Below are 15,998 nucleotides of genomic sequence, written 5' to 3'. Positions count from 1 at the left end.
TATTATTCAATATTCCATCCTCAAAAAACTGGTATTTTTTGGAACCAAAAGGTGGTGTATTCAAATTACATTACTGCTGACAATGTTCAGGATTAGAACAGTATGTTTGGATTAAAAATACAGTTAGTGGCATAAATTCTTCATAAAATATACTCCCTTGTTTATGCACAGTGTACTTTTCCCTTTTAGAAGGAATCTAATATCAAAAGTTTCTCTTTATTTTAAATATTTCCCCCCTATTACATTTGGGTAGTACAAAAATATTTAAAAACAAAAATATGAACTGAAAAAATAGTAAATAGAATATTTTCCTAAATATATTATCTCTAAATATTCTCCCATTGAAGCCATGCTTATCAGCATGCACGCAAGCATACTGGTGAGTCTGTCCACTAGTAACTCCAACACAATCATGCATGTACCTTGCAGCAAACATAAAATACATTATTCTACAGTAAAGACTGCAAAGAGAACAGACCTGCATGCATCTGTCATTTATTTTCTACTTTCCAAAAGGCCCGATAGAGGCACAACTGAGCAGCTGAATCAATTTCTACAGATATTTACTGTTATTTTATTAGCTTACCAACCCTCTTTGGCAAGCAGATGAATATACATTTTAGTTTTCAAAACAATCGCTCAAATAATATGTAGTTCATATGAAAATAGGTGTACAGTAACCTTGTATTCATTAATGACATTCTACGACAACAGAATAAAAGCCATTGTAAAAATCTATTTCGCTTTTGGAAAAAGCAACACAATTATAAACTATATACAAACATAATTTTTGCTGGGTGGTTGTTTTTGTTTTGTTTTGTTTACTCACCAGTTGTTTCCACAATGCCCTCTAGGATGACGACAATCTCAAACTGTTCAGTTTGCATGCTTCGCTGAGAGAGGTCATAGAAGGGGCTTTTGGCATCAATCACATGGCAGATTGTAAGTGGGGAAACAAGAAAAAGTTGATCTGCCCCTGTGCTAAAACCTACATCCAGTTCAAGTTGATCGAGAGGGAGGAACTCGCCCTCAGGTGTCTGCCGAGACTAGACAAGCATGCAGAAAAAAAAGAGAAGAAATCACCGCTAGTACAGCAATTTTCAAGACAGCCTGAAAGCAATTCACATCATTGCCAACACTTTGCACTATCAATCATCTGAGACAAAATCCAAACAAATCATTATGCAGCTATGTTACAGAAAACCAGGCAGAAACCCAATGTTGTTCATATAGAACATGCATGAATTATTTACAATATACATCTAACTATAATTACAGCTCACTAACTCAAGAGCTTTGGAAAAATGCCTGGCCCCAAAATGTCTGTTCACACAAATTATGGAAGTGGGTGTACATCAGTGGTGGTTCTGCCACCAGGACACTGCCACACTGAAAAGTTAGGAAATAAAATCAGAGTAAAATAAATGTGCCTTTAATCTAATTCTGCAGCTCATTCACAGCCTTAATTTTACAGAACAGCTCAGTCAAATGAAGTATTCATGTAGGGGCAGCTCCTCCCATAGCTCAGACTACAGAGTGTAAATGTGCATGTTTGACTAGGGGGCCCCAGAGAAAAGCAGCAAGAGTTCATTGAAAAGCCACAAAAACAGCTGAAAGGAAATTTTAAAAGTACCCTTAATTAGAGCCCTACTACTATTAGGCAAGTGGTTGCAATCAAGTCCATGGGACTATTCATATGTAAGGGACTACTCCCTGAAAGTCAGGGTGACAGATTCAGGCCATTAATAAGTATCTGTGCAGCCAGAGTATGTTACATTGCCCTTCCTACAAGTTTAACCTATTACCAACTGGTGTATATATGTTAAAGTGTAATATAAAACCACTGCATGCTACAGAATGTATCCGAGCAGACCAAAGAGTCAGAAGTCCACGTACAGGCCTATTATAATAAACTTATTTCATACATCTGCTGCATTTAAACATATTAATGGGCTGCTCAACAAAATATAGGTGTATGGAAGCTGATTAACAATGATTAATGGCAGTGTAAAAGTGAGTAGAAAACGTATTTTAAAGTATTCTCTTAAAAGTTTTTACTCTGTAACTACATACTCAGTGTGCATAACTGCATAATCACAGAGTAGAGTGGTGTTTGTTGTTGTAGTTAATGGTTTCAACTTCTTTCCTATAAGCTGTATTTGAAGAACCTCAAAACAAATCTGTAAAAATATTCTGAGTTGAATGTTGAAGTTCAAGGTCTCAGCTCCAATGAACCTAGTTTAAAAAAATCTGCATATTTAAGTTAAACTTTGCAGGTCATTATTATTTCAGCACCTGAACTAACATCTGTTTAATCTCAAACGCACTAGCTATGCCTGCCACCAAAACACCACACCTCCCACTGCCCTTCACAATGCAGTCGTAGAGCCCAACTCTATTGCATACAAGGAGCATGGAGTCCTCTTTCCTTGTCTGATGCATCATAACCATAGCAGTTCTCCAGCATTAGGAACTTCTGTGTCTCTAAAGAAGCTGGGTAAATTTCACCATATCTAAATGTACACTGGTAATTATAAGTTGCAAATAAAGCCTGTGAGATTTATTATTATATGATGTATAGATTCTCAGGGCACTTCTACACTGCCCTGAAGTTCAGACTACGGTGGCCTGAATAGCAGTGTACACCAAGTGCTACACTCAAACTCCCTCATGTGGATGATGCAGGTGTGAATGAAAAGGTTCCTAGATCACTTTAATGTAATACTGTCTGAAGAGGATTACATTACTATGAACTAGGAACCTTTTAGTTTGCGCCAGCAGCATCCACACAGGGGAGTTACAGTGCAGCACTTTGGTGCACATTGCTATTCATAGCCCCATAGTTCAAACTGCATGGCAATGGTGACAAGCCCTTCAATTTTTCTCTATGCTTTGTTTTATATTTAAAATATATCATAAGACTAACACCAACAGTTAAAACTGCCTTTTATCAAAAACAGGTCATATGTCCTCCTTCATGTTATTCTTTTGCATGATTCTGTTTGTTAGTGAACAAGGGAAAACAGGATGCAAGCTTTCTAGGTTTAATGTCAAGTCATTATGAAAGCTATTTGGTAGGTAGCAGAATTGGAATATCAAAGGCAATTCTGCAAATCAAGATTCAACTGGAATCTATTTTAAAGCAGTTTGGAAAAATTCACAGATTTCAAAATGTTGATGACAACTGTCACTTTTTTTCCATTTCTGATCATCTTAATCTACCTGTATAAGGCAGCAACATTGCTTAAAAAACGTAAACCTTCCGAGTTTAACACTTTAAAAAAAAAAAGTCATATTTTATGGCTGTAACTATAAAGATGAAAAATATCATTCCAGTGCTGTGAAAGACACTTTTTAATCTGATTTAATTGAAACTTTTGCTTTATAGGCTACATTTTTTGTCTATTATTCAAATGTACATAGTTCAAAATTTAGAGAAAATTGTTTTTCTTTCAGTTACAGTAAGTTTAGGTATTGTAGCCATCATTGGTTAAAATGCTGCAGACCAAAATGTGATTTTCCACTTTGTTTACGTTGCCCAGTTCTACAATGGGATCTGCATGGACACAGCACTCCTCTTGTGCAAAGGCAGGTTTGGAGCCTTAGCTTGTCAGTTTTCTTTCTGTTTGTGAAAATTATTCACTCTGCAACAGAGGATGTGAGGGAAAATGTTTTGTTTAATAGGAAAATGTAATGGTAAAAACCACAAAAATTGGCAGAGGGATTCAAGGACAGGTATAGAATCAGAAACCACTTTTAACACATTTATTAAAATTTGACTAGATTTCAAGTTTATGATACTCATTTAAGGTTTGTTCTGGAAAACCTTTTTCCCAGATGATGAGTCCTTACTCACACAAGTAGTCCCTTGGCCTTACTTTCATGAGTAAGAACACGTGTGGCTACTCACATGTATAAAATTTAAATTTAAACAAGATTGGACCATTTTCAGATTAGAAATACGGTGCACAAATTTTAAAAGAGGATAATTAACCATTGGAACATCTTATCAAGGGCTGTGTTAGACTTTTCGTCACTGGACATTTGACAATCAAGATGTTTTTCTACGAGATATGCTTTAGTTCAAATTGGAATAATTCAGGGAAATCCTAACGCCAGTGTCATACAAGAGGTCAGACTACATCAGTGATTCTCAAAGCCGGTCCGCCTCTTGTTCACGGAAAACCCCTTGCGGGCCAGGCCAGTTTGTTTACCTGCCACGTCCGGAGGTTCGGCCGATCGTGGCTCCCACAGGCTGCGGTTCGCCACTCCAGGCCAATGGGAGCTGCAGGAAGCAGTGCGGGCCAATGGATGTGCTGGCCACCCTTCCTGCAACCCCCATTGGCCTGGAGCAGCGAACCATGGCCAGTGGGAGCCGCGATCGGCCAAACCTGCAGACGCGGCAGGTAAACAAATCGACCCGGCCCACCAGGGGCTTTCCCTGAACAAGCGGCAGACCGGCTTTGAGAACCACTGGACTAGATGACCACAATGGTCCCTTCTGGCCTGATAATATATGAAGGAATCTTCCATTTTATTTCCAGTTAGTTTTAACCTTGTAAATTACCAGCTTATAAAGAGAAAATTATCCTACCTTCAAGAACTAAATATAACAACTTTATGTACTTAATTTCATCAAGCGGCTCAGGCAATAAATTGAGTGAAATGCAAGTGGTTTGTTAATATAGCCATGATCTCGCACAAAAATTGAATCTTAATATAATTTTTGGATTACTAATTTACATATGATGTATAGTAACAAAGGACACTTTGCAATTTGTTACCATATATCACCCTCCTTCTTCTCTTCCTATTGACTCAATACACCTCCTTTCCTGCTGCTCTGCCATATTTTTCCCTTCTTCTCTCCCACCTCCTGCTGTTGCTCTGATTCTTTATTTCCCTTTCTTAGTGCTCTGACTATGCTGGCTAGCACAGACCACTGTAGCCTTTGCTGGTAACCACGGTTTGTTGTTGACTTTACCTCATAAAACAGAGAAGTTAGTTCACTTTTACTTAGAAAAAATAAGTCAAAAACTGGCACATCTGCAAATACCAACTTTTGATATAAGTGACCAAAATGAAGTTTCTAGTTTAAAGTAATATTTTAATACCTTTTTAAACTATGCATTACTGATGTAGGCCAGATCTTGCATGCAACTTTACTTTGCATGCAACTAACATGGATAGTCTTATTTAAATCAAGGGGATTACACACACTGATAAAGTTACATTCTTAAATGTTGGCAGGATCCAGTTTGTATTATTTCCTCTAATTATGTCTTTGATTGTTATGTTTCAGAGTAACAGCCGTGTTAGTCTGTATTCACAAAAAAAAAAAAAAAGAAAAGAAAAGGAGTACTCGTGGCACCTTAGAGACTAACCAATTTATTTGAGCATAAGCTTTCGTGAGCTACAGCTCACTTCATCGGATGCATACTGTGGAAAGTGTAGAAGATCTTTTTATACACACAAAGCATGAAAAAATACCTCCCCCCACCCCACTCTCCTGCTGGTAATAGCTTATCTAAAGTGATCACTCTCCTTACAATGTGCATGATAATCAAGTTGGGCCATTTCCAGCACAAATCCAGGTTTTCTCCCTCCCCCCCCCCCAAACAAACAAACAAACCCACTCTCCTGTTGGTAATAGCTTATCTAAAGTGACCACTCTCCTTACAATGTGCATGATAATCAAGCTGGGCCATTTCCAGCACAAATCCAGGGTTTAACAAGAACGTCTGAGCCTCTGATAGTGTGGCAACAAAGTCCGTTGCCAACTGTGCCCACATATCTATTCAGGGGACACCATCACAGGGCCTAATAACATCAGCCACACTATCAGAGGCTCGTTCACCTGCACATCCACCAATGTGATATATGCCATCATGTGCCAGCAATGCCCCTCTGCCATGTACATTGGTCAAACTGGACAGTCTCTACGTAAAAGAATAAATGGACACAAATCAGACGTCAAGAATTATAACATTCATAAACCAGACGGAGAACACTTCAATCTCTCTGGTCATGCGATTACAGACATGAAAGTTGCGATATTACAACAAAAAAACTTCAAATCCAGACTCCAGCGAGAGACTGTTGAATTGGAATTCATTTGCAAATTGGATACAATTAACTTAGGCTTGAATAGAGACTGGGAGTGGCTAAGTCATTATGCAAGGTAACCTATTTCCCCTTGTTTTTTCCTACCCCCCACCCCTCCTCAGACGTTCTTGTTAAACCCTGGATTTGTGCTGGAAATGGCCCACCTTGATTATCATACACATTGTAAGGAGAGTGATCACTTTAGATAAGCTATTACCAGCAGGAGAGTGGGGTGGGGGGAGGTATTTTTTCATGCTTTGTGTGTATAAAAAGATCTTCTACACTTTCCACAGTATGCATCCGATGAAGTGAGCTGTAGCTCACGAAAGCTTATGCTCAAATAAATTGGTTAGCCTCTAAGGTGCCACAAGTACTCCTTTTTTGGTTGTTGTTATAATTCAGAAGGCATCAGTAATTAGTTATACTGGGACCGTAAACATTTACATAAAACTATACACTATATCTGCATATATTTAATACACACACACACACACACACACCCTTGGATTGTAGTGTTGAATGTATTATAGTCAGCATAGCAGTGAATTACAAAATCTGACCAATTATGGCACCGGAGGAAGTCATACTAGTTGCCCTGAGAGAAAGATCCAGCTTTTAAGCAACAGAGGACTCTGCTCTGGCAGCTGTATATTAAAAGCCTCTGAAACCTAAAGACCCTTTCAGATAGGCAGTGGAACAGAGGGTCAGAAATGGGAAGTTCAGGGAGAGAGAGAGAGAGACAAATGAGGAATTCTCTGTGAAATTTCAGGGTTAACCAAAATAGGAGCAGTGGAAGAGCAAGAACCATGAAAGCCACAGGTCTAGCACTCTGAAGCATCTGTTCTAATTTTTAAATGATAGTGCTATAATTCCATTTTGAGACTGGATACTCATGTTTTAACATAATAGTTTATAACGTCATAAGAACCCTTTGTAAAATGTTTGTTCTGTGATATAATTGCCTGTTTATTTTTTATGGTCCCCTCTCAGGATTTAGTCCTATACATTTTAAAACTATACCAAAAAACCCAAAGCCAGTCTCTAAGAAAATCATATTTCAGATTCATATGTAATCACAGGTTATATTTTATAGCCCTGAAGTTTTAGCTGTGAAATATGGGGTGGGGTGAGAAAAGCCCAAGAGATTTTATTGCATTTTATTAAAACAGGATTCCAATACGACAATGAATTCAAATCCATCGTAGATAGAAGTGACTGAGTTGCCTCTGCTACCACAAAACAGTGAGCTTTATGTAAATATATCAAATTAAACATCTAAAACACATCTATATAAATATCCTTGTCTGTGCTTCTCAAAGGAACAATATTTTGCCAAAAACATACAGGTGGGCCACCAGACAATTTTGGAAGGGAATTGTTTTTGTTAGCAGTCTTGTAAAAACACAATGCAACTGAATAAGGGTGCTGTACTTAACTTGGTGACATGGTTACGACATGATGGCATCTAAATCAGTAGCTGCCAAAATTGGCGCTACTCCACTGTGTTTTGTATGCACTTTGAATAGCTGAAAATACTTTGCATACAACCATAAACTTCAGTTTATAGGCAACACAAGCTGCCTTAAGCACTGACGGAGGTGGGGCATGGAGCTACACAAAACTCAAAAGTCATAGATGAGGGAGTGTGTGTGTGGGGATGGAGGGGGTGCATGCTGCAGAAAGTCTGGGGAATGTTAAGGTAGCTAAGATGGATGCTGAAGGCTGTAGGGGATAGTTAGTTGCTGCATAGAGCTGTCTGAGGTAAAGCTGGGCTTTTCCCCACACCTTCTGCCACTGCCTAAACCCTCCCAGCAACATCTCTCCCTGGATCCAGTAGGGGAAGCCAGAAAGAGAGTAGGTATGGAGGCCTCCTGGCTGCCTGCTCAGCAGGTTACACAGCAGCCCTTGGTGGTCAGCAGCAGCAACTTCTATGACCATGATGGACACAGGAGATCTCAGCTAAGCTACAGCACAACAGGGTAGCTGAATGAGAGTGCAGTATTGCCACCTCTCTCCATTTTATCATGACTAGCGATTTGGGGGTGTTCACTTACCTGTCTCATGAAAAAAATAATGAAAGGCTGACATTGACAACTTATTAATTTTCATAAATATTCAAAATGGCCACCATCTCCTACTACTGCCAGTGGGGCTGAAGCCAGCAAGATGACCACCATTTCCCTACAATCCAGATGCATGTGGAAGTGAGGCTGTCCTTAATAAAGGATATGGGGTGGGGGGGGGAGAAGGAGGCAAATGTAGGAGTTGCAGAGGGAATGGAGAGAGCAGGGAGGTTGAAGGGGGTGCAGAGAACAGTGATGGGGTGGGAGATGGAGGTATCAGGTGGTAACTCTCCCAGCCTGGTGGTAGCTGTGGGAAAGGGGAGTCCTCCCAAAGCAGCCAGGGGAACGCAGTGTTGGTTGGGATCCAGGCAGAGAAATCCTGGGGGGCAGTAAGGCAAGGGAGTGGGAGAGCTGAAGAAGTGGTACTCCTGGGTCCAGGGAAGAAGAGAAGCTCCAGGGGGCATCAAGGCAGGAGGGAGTCAAGATATTAAAAGAAAATGTACGGAAGTTGCCACAGCTTAGGGGTGAGGAGATGGTAAGTGAAGTCTCCATCTGAGCAGCCAGGAAGAGGCTTTTTTGTGTGCATTAAAGGTTGACTTTTCAACCTGAAATTATCTCACACACATAGCCAGAAGAGTAGAGGGGAATTAAAAAGTCAAAAGACAGACTAAAAAACATGGTTTGATGATGTTTCTAAAACAGTGGTGCTCAAAGCCAGTCCACCACTTGTTCAGGGAAAGCCCATGGTGGGCCGGGCCGGTTTGTTTACCTGCCGCATCCGCAGGTTCGTCCAATCGCGGCTCCCACTGGCCACGTTTCGCTGCTCCAGGCCAATGGGGATTGCGGGAAGCAGCGCGGGCCAAGGGATGTGCTGGCCGCCCTTCCCGCAGCCTCCATTGGCCTGGAGCGGCGAACCGCTGCCAGTGAGAGCCACAGTCAGCCGAACCTGCAGACACGGCAGGTAAACAAACCGGCCCGGCCCTCCAGGAGCTTTCCCTGAACAAGCGGTGGACCAGCTTTGAGAACCACTGTTCTAAAAATCTCAGGATTTGTTGGGCAAATCTCATGAGGTTTTGAGCTCTGCTTTATGATTTTTGATCTTGAGAGGGTTCAGCTCAGGATTTTTGATTTACTGAGATTGCAGATACTGAGAAGATCATGGAAGATGCACGATACTTAACAGCCTTGCAAACCTCTTGATGCTTTACTGCATTATATGTATATCCCAAATAAGGAGTAGTGTCTAATAGCACCAACCCATGAATAGAGTCAGGAGCATCCCGGTTGTACTGGAAGTGGGGAGCAATTTGCTGCACCCTTTCAATACATAGCATGCTCCCAAGTGGTTGACCAACTCAGTAGGCTGAAGGAGCAAGAGCCATGGCTCCACCCACTCCCTGTCCCTCCTCAGCCACTTGTCCTAATGGATCAGCAGCTGGTCAGTGTAGATGAAATCATGATTTTTTAAAAATAATTTAAAACATGTGTCAAGGTTCCTCCCCCACTCTGAACTCTAGGGTACAGATGTGGGGACCTGCATGAAAAACCTCCTAAGCTTATCTTTACCAGCTTAGGTCAAAACTTCCCCAAGGTACAAAATATTCCACCCTTTTGTCCTTGGATTGGCCGCTACCACCACCAAACAAATACTGGTTACTGGGGAAGAGCTGTTTGGACACGTCTTTCCCCCCAAAATACTTCCCAAAACCTTGCACCCCACTTCCTGGACAAGGTTTGGTAAAAAGCCTCACCAATTTGCCTAGGTGACTACAGACCCAGACCCTTGGATCTTAAGAACAATGAACAATCCTCCCAACACTTGCACCCTCCCTTTCCTGGGAAATGTTGGATAAAAAGCCTCACCAATTTGCATAGGTGACCACAGACCCAAACCCCTGGATCTGAGAACAATGAAAAAGCATTCAGTTTTCTTACAAGAAGACTTTTAATAAAAATAGAAGTAATTAGAAATAAGAAATCCCCCCTGTAAAATCAGGATGGTAAATACCTTACAGGGTAATTAGATTCAAAACATAGAGAACCCCTCTAGGCAAAAACCTTAAGTTACAAAAAAGATACACAGACAGAAATAGTTATTCTATTCAGCACAATTCTTTTCTCAGCCATTTAAAGAAATCATAATCTAACACATACCTAGCTAGATTACTTACTAAAAGTTCTAAGGCTTCATTCCTGGTCTATCTCCGGCAAAGACAAAATGTAGACAGACACACAAACCCTTTGTTTCTCTCCCTCCTCCCAGCTTTTGAAAGTATCTTGTCTCCTCATTGGTCATTTTGGTCAGGTGCCAGCGAGGTTACCTTTAGCTTCTTAACCCTTTACAGGTGAGAGGAGATTTCCTCTGGCCAGGAGGGATTTTAAAGGGGTTTACCCTTCCCTTTCTATTTATGACACGCCCCCCAAATCTCAGCTAGGGTGAAACACTGGCTGGGATTTCTTCCTGGAGCTCTAGGAAAACAGAGTTAATAAGACACATGCATCTCTAAATATACTACCAAGTACATAAAGACTAACAATATTTTCCACATCTCAAGGACGATTTTAACCAGTTGATTCTGGGAAACTTTCACGTGAGAGTGCATCAGCCACTTTGTTAGAAGCTCCTGAGATGTGTTGGATGTCGAAATCAAAATCTTGGAGAGCTAAACTCCACCGAAGAAGTTTTTTGTTAGTTTCTTTGACGGTGTGAAGCCACTTCAGTGCAGCATGGTCGGTTTGCAGGTGGAAACGCCGTCCCCAAACATATGGGCGTAGCTTTTCCAGAGCGTAGACAATGGCGTAACATTCTTTTTCAGTGATTGACCAGTTGCTTTCCCTCTCAGACAGTTTTTTGCTGAGAAACACTACAGGGTGGAATTCTTGATCAGGTCCTTTCTGCATTAAAACTGCTCCCACACCACGCTCGGACGCATCTGTGGTTACTAGGAACGGTTTGTCAAAGTCTGGGGCCCTTAGTACAGGGTCAGACATGAGTGTCGCTTTAAGCTTGTTAAAGGCCTTCTGACACTTTTCGGTCCACTGCACAGCATTTGGCTGTTTCTTTTTGGTTAGGTCTGTCAGTGGGGCGGCGATTTGGCTGTAGTGCGGTACAAATCGTCTGTAATAACCGGCCAAGCCTAAAAAGGATTGAACCTGTTTCTTTGACTTTGGGACAGGCCACTTTTGGATAGCATCCACTTTGGCCTGTAGGGGGCTGATAGTTCCTTGACCCACCTGGTGTCCAAGGTAAGTCACTCTGTTTAGGCCTATTTGACACTTCTTAGCCTTAACAGTTAGTCCTGCCTCCCTTATGCGCTCAAGGACTTTTTGTAGATGTTCCAGGTGGTCTGCCCAGGAATCCGAAAATATGGCCACATCGTCAAGGTAGGCGACTGCATATTCTCCTAATCCCGCTAGGAGACCATCTACAAGTCTTTGGAAGGTGGCGGGTGCATTTCGCAGCCCGAAAGGGAGTACATTAAATTCATACAGCCCGAGATGTGTGGTGAAGGCTGACCTTTCCTTGGCAGATTCATCTAGCGGTACCTGCCAGTACCCCTTGGTTAAGTCCAAGGTAGAGATGAACTGGGCCCGTCCCAGTTTCTCTAATAGTTCATCTGTGCGTGGCATTGGATAGTTGTCTGGGCGAGTTACAGCATTTAGCTTACGGTAGTCCACGCAAAAACGTATTTCCCCATCTGGTTTGGGAACTAGAACCACTGGAGATGCCCATGCACTTTCAGAGGGGCGGATTACACCCATCTGTAACATATCCTGGATCTCCCGTTCTATAGCAGTTTTAGCTTGAGGAGACACTCGGTAAGGTTGGACTCTAATTGGGCGAGCATTGCCTGTGTCAATGGAGTGGTATGCCCGTTCAGTCAGTCCTGGGGTGGCTGAGAACGTTGGCGCGTAGCTAGTGCACAGCTCCTGGATCTGCTGTCGCTGCATACGCCCAAGGGTCATGGAGAGGTTCACCTCTTCCACACCACCAGCACATTTCCCTTCGTAGTAGACACCTTCAGGCCACTCAGCGTCGTCTCCTCCCTGGGCTGTAAACTGACAAACCTTTAATTCTCTGGAATAAAAGGGCTTTAGAGAATTAATATGGTACACCTTAGGCTTTCGGTTGAAGGTGGGGAATGCTATGAGATAATTAACAGCTCCCAGGCGCTCCTGGACCGTGAATGGCCCTTCCCACGATGCTTCCATTTTATGGGCCTGGAGCGCCTTTAAGACCATGACCTGGTCCCCTACTTTGAAGGAACGCTCTCTGGCATGTTTATCATACCAGGCTTTTTGCTCTTTTTGAGCATCCTGTAAGTTTTCTTTAGCAAGGGCTAAAGAGGTTCGGAGGGTGTTTTGTAGGTTGGTTACAAAGTCCAGAATGTTAGTTCCTGGAGAAGGTGTAAATCCCTCCCATTGCTGCTTCACCAACTGCAATGGCCCCTTAACCTCACGGCCATATACAAGTTCAAATGGGGAAAACCCTAAACTGGGGTGTGGTACAGCTCTGTAGGCAAAGAGCAACTGCTGCAACACTAGGTCCCAATCATTGGAGTGCTCATTTACGAATTTACGTATCATGGCCCCCAAAGTTCCATTAAACTTCTCCACCATGCCATTTGTTTGATGGTGGTAAGGAGTGGCAACCAAGTGATTTACCCCATGAGCTTCCCAAAGGTTTTTCATAGTTCCTGCCAGGAAATTAGTCCCTGCATCTGTGAGGATGTCGGAGGGCCAACCTACCCTGGCAAAAATGTCTGCTAGTGCCTGGCACACACTGTTAGCCCTGGTGTTGCTTAGAGCTACTGCTTCCGGCCATCGGGTGGCAAAATCCATGAAAGTCAGTATGTACCGCTTTCCTCTGGGGGTCTTTTTCGGAAAAGGACCCAGAATATCCACAGCTACTCGCTGAAATGGAACTTCAATGATGGGGAGTGGCTGGAGAGGGGCTTTGACCTGGTCTTGGGGCTTTCCCACTCTTTGGCACACCTCACAAGACTGGACATAGGTAGAAACATCCTTGCCCATTCCCTCCCAGTGGAATGACCCCCCCAAACGGTCTTTGGTCCGGTTCACCCCAGCATGACCACTAGGGTGGTCATGGGCTAAGCTCAAGAGCTTGGCCCGGTATTTAGTTGGAACTACCAACTGTCTCTGAGGATGCCAGTCTTCCTGGTGTCCACCAGAAAGAGTTTCCTTGTATAAAAGTCCTCTTTCTACAACAAACCTGGATCGATTAGAAGAGCTGAGAGGCGGTGGGTTGCTCCGTGCCGCCGTCCAAGCTCTCTGGAGGCTTTCATCTGCTTCCTGTTCGGTCTGGAACTGTTCCCTCGATGCTGGAGACATCAGTTCCTCATTGGATTGTGGACCTAGGCTTGGTCCCTCTGGAAGCGATATAGGGGATGGAGCTGTTTCTGTTGACTGTGAACCGCTCTCCGCTGGTGCACTATGTTGGGATTCAGGCTCCGGCTGAGCCTCTTGTGTCGGGTTATCGGCTGCTGCCAGTTCAGGTTCGGTGGGGCCCTCTGGTGTTGAGGTTGCAAGTACTGGATTCAGTGCTGGCAATGGGTCTGGTGTTGGTTGTTCGGCTGGTTCCGGTTCTGGGACTGGTTCCGTCTGGGTCTCTGGGACTGGATCCACTACTGCTGTTGCAGACATTGGTCTGGGGTCCGGGTCCATCACCTCTGACCGGGTCCTGATAGAAGTTTCCGGAACAGAGCTAGGCCTCACGGCTTGTTTAGCCTGGCTGCGGGTGACCGTTCCCACCCTCTTGGCCTGCTTCACATGATTGGCCAAGTCTTCCCCCAACAGCATGGGGATGGGATAATCATCATAGACTGCAAAAGTCCACATTCCTGACCAGCCCTTGTACTGGACAGGCAACTTGGCTGTAGGCAAATCGAAAGAGTTGGACTTGAAGGGTTGAATCGTCACTTGGATCTCTGGGTTGATTAACTTGGGGTCCACTAAGGAAGCATGGATAGTTGACACTTGTGCTCCGGTGTCCCTCCACGCGGTGACCTTCTTCCCGCCCACACTCACAGTTTCCCTCCGCTCCAAGGGTATCTGGGAGGTATCTGGGCCTGTGGACCTCTGGTGCGATTCCGGTGCAATGAACTGTAATCTGTTGGGGTTCTTGGGGCAGTTGGCCTTTACATGCCCCAGCTCGTTACATTTAAAACATCGTCCAGCTGACGGGTCACTGGGGCGAGGAGGGTTGCTGGAGAACGGGGTGGTGGGACGATAAGGGGTCTGGAGGGTTCTTTGGGAGGTAGGTGGGGCTTTGGGCGGCCCCCGGTAATAGGGTGTGGCCTGGGGTTGTCCCTTCTGGTCTCCGCTCCAACTGCGACCAGTTTTTTTCTTCTCTGCCACCTCCACCCATCTGGCTCCAATCTCTCCTGCCTCGATTACAGTTTTGGGCTTCCCATCTAGGATGTACCTTTCTATTTCTTCAGGAACACCCTCTAAGAATTGTTCCATTTGCATTAGGAAGGGCAAATTTACTGGAGATTCAACACTTGCTCCGGATATCCAGGCATCCCAATGTTTCACAATGTGGTAGGCATGTCGGGTAAATGACACGTCTGGTTTCCACCTTAGGGCTCTGAACCTCCGACGAGACTGCTCGGGTGTTATCCCCATTCTGACTCTCGCCTTGGATTTAAACAGTTCATACTTGTTCATGTGTTCTTTAGGCATTTCAGCTGCCACCTCAGCTAAGGGTCCACTGAGCTGCGGCCTCAGCTCTACCATGTATTGGTCAGTAGAGATGTTGTACCCAAGGCAGGCCCTTTCGAAGTTTTCTAAGAAGGCCTCAGTATCATCACCTGCCTTGTAGGTGGGGAACTTTCTGGGATGGGGAGTGGTACCTGGAGAAGGATTGCTAGGGTTTGTTGGTATATTCTGCTGAGCCTTTACCTTCTCCATCTCCAGTGCATGCTTCCTCTCTTTTTCCTTCTCCTCCTCCACATGCTTCCTCTCTTTTTCCTTCTCCTCCTCCACATGCTTCCTCTCTTTTTCCTTCTCCTCCTCCACATGCTTCCTCTCTTTTTCCTTCTCCTCCTCCACATGCTTCCTTGCCTCCATTTCCCTCCTGTGGGCAGCCTCCTGTACCTCCTTTTCCAGCTGCATGAGTTCTATCTGTCTTTCATGTTCCTTTTGTTTTTCCTCAGCCTGAAATCTGGCTAATTCCATCTTTTGTTGTGCTGTGGATTCTGTCATCCTAACCTCTCTGTTTTTAACTAACTTTACACCCGAGGCTTAGAAATAAACAAACAAAACTTGGCTGTAAAATTTTGCTGTGCTGGAATAGAATACCTATTCTCTGATAGTGATTGTCAGCCTACAGAAAAAGACAATTCCCTTGTCTCTGCTCTGGGCCCAAATCAAAGCAAAAACTTCCAACTACTTTGAAACCTGGTTACCCAGCCCAAAGAAAAAACAAGTTTCCTTTTTAAACTTGTGCTCCTTGTAAAAAATCAAAATCCAAAAAAAAACCCCTGCCACTTTTGTCTCCAGGCAAATGGGTAGAACACCCCTCCTTCTATTTACTTTTAGGGAAACAAAAAACTCTGGGTTGGAAGACTGTGAATTTCCCTGCAGGAGTTAAGTACCCTGCCTCCAGGCAAAGAAAACCTGCAATTCACAAAGATAATCCCCTTTTGTCTCTGCTTGGCCACAAAGCAGAGAAAAACAAGCTGCTTTCAGTTTCAGCAGCTTCTGGACTTCCTTTTTTTTTTTTAAAATCTGTATTTCTAGTTCAAAAAAATCTCAACTGGATCTCAAAATGATTTCAGGTTAATCCCACCACTCTGCCACCATGTC

At 43.5% G+C, this 15,998-nt stretch overlaps 1 protein-coding gene across 5 annotated transcripts in view; it reads right to left on the bottom strand.

Moving 5' to 3' along the window:
- The window catches only part of KCNJ3 (potassium inwardly rectifying channel subfamily J member 3), a 306,716-nt gene that overhangs the window by 280,104 nt on the left and 10,614 nt on the right, over positions 1-15,998 (bottom strand). For all 5 annotated transcript variants that reach the window (XR_012641426.1, XM_074967364.1, XM_074967363.1 and 2 more), the window contains exon 2: positions 830-1,046. Coding sequence is in view for 4 of the 5 variants with exons in the window: in XM_074967364.1 (XP_074823465.1) it covers positions 830-1,046 (217 nt within the window). In the remaining variant the exon portion in view is untranslated. The remainder of the gene's footprint in view (positions 1-829; positions 1,047-15,998) is intronic.

Source organism: Natator depressus, chromosome 11, assembly GCF_965152275.1.
Source record: "Natator depressus isolate rNatDep1 chromosome 11, rNatDep2.hap1, whole genome shotgun sequence".
Lineage (NCBI taxonomy): Eukaryota > Metazoa > Chordata > Testudines > Cheloniidae > Natator > Natator depressus.
Note: the sequence above shows the minus strand (reverse complement) of the source record. Positions and strands in the feature narration are given on the sequence as shown.